General features: G+C 35.7%; 1 protein-coding gene across 2 annotated transcripts in view; it reads left to right on the top strand.

The window, feature by feature from the left end:
* The window catches only part of LOC106467010 (nucleolar protein 11-like), a 44815-nt gene that overhangs the window by 3780 nt on the left and 33560 nt on the right, over nt 1-7475 (top strand). For both annotated transcript variants that reach the window (XM_022395101.1, XM_013927320.1), the window contains exon 3: nt 498-554. In XM_022395101.1, coding sequence (XP_022250809.1) covers nt 498-554 — 57 coding nt within the window. The remainder of the gene's footprint in view (nt 1-497; nt 555-7475) is intronic.

Raw genomic sequence — 7475 nt, 5'->3', positions numbered from 1 at the left:
ACCGCGGGTATCTGTACCCAATGTAAATCGTGAGAAGAATAAAATGAATTTACATCAGTCTTTATACATTTTCAAAGTACAGTTGCTAAATATAACGATAATTAAACAAATAGAACACTAAACAGTAATCATGGGGAGAAACTACAGTAAGAAAACACAACGGAAAATAAGAGTAAAATCAGTAATACGAACATATAAAAAAAATGCACTCTCCAACTCTGAACAACATGCAGTCTTCATTTAAATTATACATTTTTTAATATATTCGTATTACTGATTTTACTTTTTTCTTCCGTTGTGTTTTCTTACTGTAGTTTCTCCCCATGATTACTGTTTAGTGTTCTATTTGTTTAATTATCGTTATATTTAGCAACTGTACTTTGAAAATGTATAAAGACTGATGTAAATTCAATTTAAAGTAATGCTGTTTTTTGTAAGTTGTCTCAGTTCATTTAGGAAATACTGAAATTGATTTAAAGTCTTTTCTTTTTTTTTAGATTATAAGATGCTGGAGTTATGAAGCTGAAAATATAGATAGGGAGAAACGTTGGAAGGTTAGTCAGTTTTTATTTATGTACAGTTCAATTATTTTCCTTGACGTCTTAATTCTCCTATTACTAAAAATGCCAAACAAATGCATACAAACACAATTTATGTATGCTTCACTTGATTATTTTAATAGTGTATCCATGATGTATTATAACAAAACTTAAACTGTGATGATTAATTTTTAATTAATTATTATAAGCACTGAATCAGTATCTTTCAAAGTAAAGAATGTGCACTGATGCAAAAAATTATAGATATGTATCCCATATAACATCTTTAGGAATGAAGAAAACATCAAAAGAAACTACAGGAAAATTCTTATATGCGTGGCTTGTTCCTCAGTTTTGTAAACTTTTCATTAGAATACTGGGTAGTCAGTATCTCAAGAAGCTACAAATTACTGCACAGACTACTTTATTTACCCTATACCTATGTATAGATTAGAATAAATTTAAACTAATCTTTTTTAGCCAGTGGCTAAAAGTATATTCCAATTATGAACGGAACAAATTTTTATCATTTTTCACCTTTTTGCTGTATTTATTAAATCTCATATTATGCAAAAAAAAAAAAAACTTTGTGAAAATCATGAATAACTGATATGATAGCTCTGCAAGTAACTCACTGTCAGTGTGATGTCATAGAAAGCAGCTCTATTTAAATTAGATGCATTTGTTGTTCATTATTTTCCAGTTTTATGTTTCCTGAAGTAAAGTGTTTAGAAACTTGCAAATGAGAGCTATGCTTTATCTTAAATACCAAAATTAATAATGTATCTACTGAACTATTTTAAAGTAATGTCTATAATTTTCCAAAAGAAGCTTTGCTGGTATAATTTCATGCATTGTTATTTCCATTAGAAGTATAGGATACTAAACTAATGTATGCTGGATGCCAAAAGTATACCTAAAAATCATGTTGGGCACATAAAAATTTAAAATGATGTACCCAATTAGCATAAACAATATTGATGCAATCATCTCATACATGATAAAACATCAGTGTTCGTTCTAGTCAGTATAAAGTGGAGTGTATGCTGAATGTAAATTAAGAACTTATAGTTCTGTACCAAGAATTTATAATTATGCAACCTTAAACCATTGCAGATGCAGGGCTACTTTTACTTGTATTCTCTGTTAAATGTAGATTATTTGACTGAGTTTACTAATTTTCCAAACTGTTGTCCAACCATGTTTCAGATCTTTGCTGGGCATATAAAGAAAGGTAATGCAACTTACAGCCCAGTGTTGCAATAATTTGCCTATCTTAGCCAGTGTTATTGAAGTCAACTAATCAACAGCTTATGCATCTCACTTTTCAACCTATCTAAATCTCTTAATGCACACAACACATATATATAAAGACAATAATTATTATTATTATTACTTGCCTTATACTGTAGGCTTAGACTAACATTAGTAGCAATAAAAATGTTACAGGTGTCCTAATGTCAAACAGAAGTGTGTTTAGACATAGGTTTATACATTACTTTCAAACTGGATATCTAAACTGTGTAACGTTTTATGTTTAGTAAAACAGCTAGAATAGAAATATGGCTTCCCTTTAGTATTTAATTTTATGGATTTTCACAATTCAAGCACTACATTCACGCATAAATCTAAAATATATTATAATGTCTGCATGTGGTCTTGATTTGATATTTACAGTTCCGATTGCTTATGTTCATCTATATATTTTTCTACATCTAGACAAGACTGTTAATCTCATGTGGTGGTATTTGCATGATGTAGGAAAGTCCCCAGATGTGAAGCTGTGATAATGTTAGGTATTTGTTCTGAATGCTGATGTAATATGAAGAGAAAAAAATTATCAATAAACAAATGCCAATTTTGTGACAGTGATTTTTTTTCAACCATCAAGAATCCCTTGTGGCATCTAAAATCTTTGATAATTATGCCCAGATGGTACTTAAATTAAAACAAGTTAATGTTACACCCTGAAAAAGTGATCCAATATTAAAAGTTTCAAAAAACTTTTAATAGATGAAACAATGGAGAATGTAAATATTAAATCATTACTGGTGTTAAAGATAGATGACAATCTAAAAACAGGTTATTGAAAAAATAAGCTTAAAAGATACACAGTATAGTGAGTTTTATTAGGAATGACTATTGGCTGTCTTTTTATGCAGGGTTAGTCACATTTTACTCTATAGAACACTTAAATCCTTGTTGCAGCATGTATTAATAATGAAACTGCAAAGAACGTTAATAATTTGAAATACTTTTAACCATAGTAAGTCAGCTGTAAATGTACACAGGGAAAGAATTTTATAATCAGAGTAAAATTGTACATCTTTGTACCATCAGAGATTTACTTACATGTGGTTTTAGGAGTTAGGTTTCTCTGTGGAGAGTGGTAAGTATCAAGCTATGCATGTATATTTTAGAAAATACATGTAAATGCATTTTGATTTTATAAAGTTAGCTTAATTTGAACCATGTACAGTATGTGTTTAATTCCCATACAGTACTTACCTCTCTCACAAGATTAGATTTATTGTTCAGTGCTGCCCTCTATATGCAAATGTTTTCTTTATGCATGCCACAAGCCTTCTCGTCCCCCTTATTGGAATTGCTATATTTCAATATGTCTCTCATGCAAATAATCATGTGTCACTTCATAACCAATAGTAGCATAATATGTGTCATTTCCTAACCAATAGGAGCATGATATATTCACGTGACGTATGTAACTCCTTCTACCAAACTTCTTGTTTGATAGCGTTTGAGTTCGGACATACTCTTTTGTGTGCTTAAGGGTTCATGGTTTCTTCATGAAGTGGTTATTTTTCAACATAATTTGCTTTCATTCAACATATTTCTTATATTAGTATTTATCAGTTAATTCTAGTCACTTTGTTTCCGCAATCAAATTTGGTGAACCTTTTCTGTGCAGTGAATTCCAAAGTTAAAGTTACCACAATGGGGATTATACCAGCGACCAGCATTTTTCTCAGGCTTCAGGTACGGGCAACCCGACAGTGGATTTATCTGCTTTTATACATTGAGAGATTGAACATTACATGGGCCAACCTTTGTCCCCAGACATTGTCCAGGCTCCTCCTGAGCCTATGCAGGCTGACAAGGACTTTGATCTTCTTTTTCCACTTCCAAAGTTTGTCATTCCTTTCCATTCCCAATCTGAAGAATCTCCTAGGTCTAATTCGGGCTTTCTGGATTTTGTGTCACATATTTCTTATTCACCTCATCCTTCCTTATTGCATGAACAATATTCCCAACTCTTTTTGGTTTTCCTCCCTCCCCTGATGTTGGGATTCATGCTGATTAATTTGCCTCACAATTGACTGAGAGGATTAACATGCCATTTCCCCAATGACTACTGATCAGTTTGCCCTTTCTTGCCATTGGGTGGACTATCCATTTTTAGATCAGCAGTTGTTATGTTCCTTGTTACCTATTTGGGGGGCAGCTCCCAAATCAAATGTCAATCTTACCCATGCCCAATGTTCTCGCCTGATCAGTTCGTACTTTCTTACCATCGGGCAGACTATCCATTTTTAGATCAGCAGTTGTAAGGTTCCTTGGTTCCTATTTGGGGAGTGGCTCTTGAATCAAATGTCAGTCTCACTCATGCCCAATATTCTCGTCTGCATCTTACCCTTACCAACCTCTTACAGTTTCTTTCTTCCATACACCTCCTATCTGAAGCTCTCCACAGAAATCCTGAGGGGTTTTCTGTAGATACCCTTTTCCTTCACCACACCCTCTCGGCACAGTCACTTACTGCTCGAGAGGTTCTATTGCTTTTGGGCATTTGGTCTTTCATGACATCACTTGTCCCTATTAATCATGCTCACATGAGATCCCTTCATTGAGTGCTTCACAAATGATGGAACCTTGCTCAGGATCTTCTTTCTACCCCTATTTCCCTTCCTCCTTCCCTACAAGATGATCTGCATTGGTGACTGGACAAAGCCCATACGTTGGCAGGTGTGCCGCTTCCTCCCCCCAATTCAGATCTACATCTTTTCACGGATGCATCCTTTCAGGGATGGGGAGCATGGGTTTAATCACCAGAAAGCTTCGGGCCATTGGTCTGCAGACGAAAGTGCTTTGCATATCAATGTTCTTGAACCTAGCCAAACATCAGGTGTTGCATCACTTCCTTCTTTTCGTTTGACATTGTCTTGTGATGAGGGGGCAATCGATCCAGAAATCTATGTTTTCAGATGTTAGATCTATTACACTGGGCCAAATGCACATTTGCTTTATTGCATGTTTTGTGCCAGGTGCTTTCAATCTGGTTGCAGATCATCTTTTGGGCCTCAACCGGATGTATCCTACTGAATGGGCATTAGATCCCCTCGTTTTCAGGGATCTTTGCAATTGGTGGGGCTCTTCCCATGTGGATGCCTTTGCTATGGGCCTCAACCCCATTTTACCTCTCTTTTGGTTGACTGTACCTCATCCACAGACTCTGGCTCTGGCAATCGATGCCTTCAGCCAGGATTGGTAATACAAGTATTTTTATGTGTACCCACTCATCCTATTACTTCATTGGGTGATTTCTCTTGTCCACTCCACTCCTTGTCGAGTCCTACTGATTGCTCCCTATTGGCCAGCTCAGCCTATTATCACTTTCTGATTCAGAATCAGTTGAGAGCACAATTTTACGTATCTTTGTAGGTCTAACAATGTCACTGTAGCTAGTCACTGTCAGAATGATACACAAATACATCTACATCAGAATCTTCACCTTCACTTGGAAGATGTGACAAATTATCATCAAATAGTTCAGTAATTATATCATCTTCACTCAACACGTTAGGTTTTCTGCGAGAAGTTATTTATAAAAATATGGGTATTGTAAGCAAAAATCAGAAAAATAATAACCATCCGGAACAAAATAGAATACGTCCGACTCCTTTCGAACACAATATTTTAATACATGGCACAAAAAGACACTCTGCACGAAACTGCTCCTTTCCCCCCTGTTCCTCTTCCACTTTCTCCCTCCCTTTTTTGTCATCCTCAAACATATATCCTACAACCCAATGTTCACATCCTGCATCTTCACGCCTGGCTTTTGTCCTGTTCTTGGCAAGATGATCTGGTTTCACACGTCAAGTGGCTTCCTTGTTAGCTAGTTCCATCCATCCATCTTCCATGGAGTGTACCAATGCAAATAAAAGGTATTCCGCAGTTGGTCTACTACCAGGGGGTTTCCTGCTGAAAAACCTACCATGGCTCATGTGGTGGAATTTCTCACCTGGCTTTTGTCCTGTCCTTGGTGTAGATGACATAATATCCTCCTATTTGCAATAACCAATACCACAGAGTGAGACGTCTGAATGCAATTCACCCCTTCATTTGGGATCTCTCATTTTTATCCTCACGTGGATGTCGATACCTCACAAGGAGATTATGGATTAGAGTGAACCAATCAACATAAATCCTCACACAGGATCGAGTTGTTTATCTTCTTCCCTCGATTTTCTCCATCTGTGTTGTGGGTCACAGTGGTAGTACTTGGGATTGTTATGGTTCTGTCCTTGACTATCCCTCCTCCTCTCCTTATGGGATGCTATTGCCATTGGATGGTCCCAGCCTGTACCGTGGTTGGGGGAGTTGATTCCATGCGATAAACATCCCTTTGATACCGGATGTCAATTTCCCAGATTGATAGCTCAGAGCTAATCCTTATTTCATATCCGGGAATCATTGTGGGTCTAAATCACCAATTCTTGAGTTTAAGGTGAAGACTGTGTGATCCTCATCCTACCCTTACGTGGATGTAGGTACATCGGGGAGTTGGTTTTGGATGTTGTTGACTTACCTAGTCAACATCCTAGCCACTCTAAATACAAGGGTGCAAACTCGTTTACCCACTTTTCTCTTATGGGATTGAGTTACAATATCTTTCTCTGGTTAGGATCACTCCTCCCACATTCACTCCTACTTGGATATGCTTCCCTCGTCTGATCTTCAGATCTGTATCTCTCATTTTCAGGGGTATCCTTTGGATGCTTTCAGGGGGAACTTGTGTCATTCCCTCACACCGGTCCTGCCTCCTTCTCAATGTGAAGTTTTAGCTAATCTTGTGTGAGGAGGTAATTATCGTATCGAAAGTTATAATTTTCCTATATTGAAAATGTATTTCTGATAGGTTCTTAGCTCCACTCACACTTCTCACCTTTCCTCCACACTTTTATCTGGGGCTGACATTTTCTGCCAAACTTTGAAGTGATAGTTTATTAGAGGGAGTCACATGCGTCACGTGAGCATATTATGTTCCTATTACTTAGAAGGTGACGCATGATGATTTGCATGAGAAACATGTTGGAATATAGCAATTTCAATAGGGGGGGAGCAGAAGGCTTGTGGCATGCATAAAAAAAGTTTGCATTTAGAGGGCAACACTGAACAAGAATAACTAATCTTGTGAATGGAGGTAAGTACCTATCACAAATATATTTTCAGTATAGGAAAATTATAACATTAAGAAAATCTATACTGTCAGTTCTAACATTATTAAGCAGCTGTTTTTCTTTAGTAAGGCAATTATGTTTGATCCCTCCTTTTATTTTATATTTCCTTTTCTCAAATCTGTCCCACATCACCTCTTAACTTATCATCTCAATTCATTAATAATAAATCTTGTTTCATGGCCTCAGAATTGTCTTTCTGTAAATAAGGAGCTAAACCTTCATTTATTTTTATCTAAAAATGCAGCAAAATGTCAATTTAATTAATGAAGTGATCACTCAAAGTATTAAGATCAGTATGAGGCTTTCTTTGCTCTGAAATAGAAAGAGATGTTTTCTGGAATAGTAAAATTATTTTGAAATAAAATATTTGTTTGTATTAAAAATAGTTTTATTTTTTGTTAAAATAATATTTTTAAATATGCAAACTTAAATTTTTGTAAATATAATCAGCTTT

Source organism: Limulus polyphemus, unplaced genomic scaffold, assembly GCF_000517525.1.
Source record: "Limulus polyphemus unplaced genomic scaffold, Limulus_polyphemus-2.1.2 Scaffold2460, whole genome shotgun sequence".
Classification (NCBI taxonomy): domain Eukaryota; kingdom Metazoa; phylum Arthropoda; class Merostomata; order Xiphosura; family Limulidae; genus Limulus; species Limulus polyphemus.
This window is presented reverse-complemented; position numbering and strand designations above follow the sequence as displayed.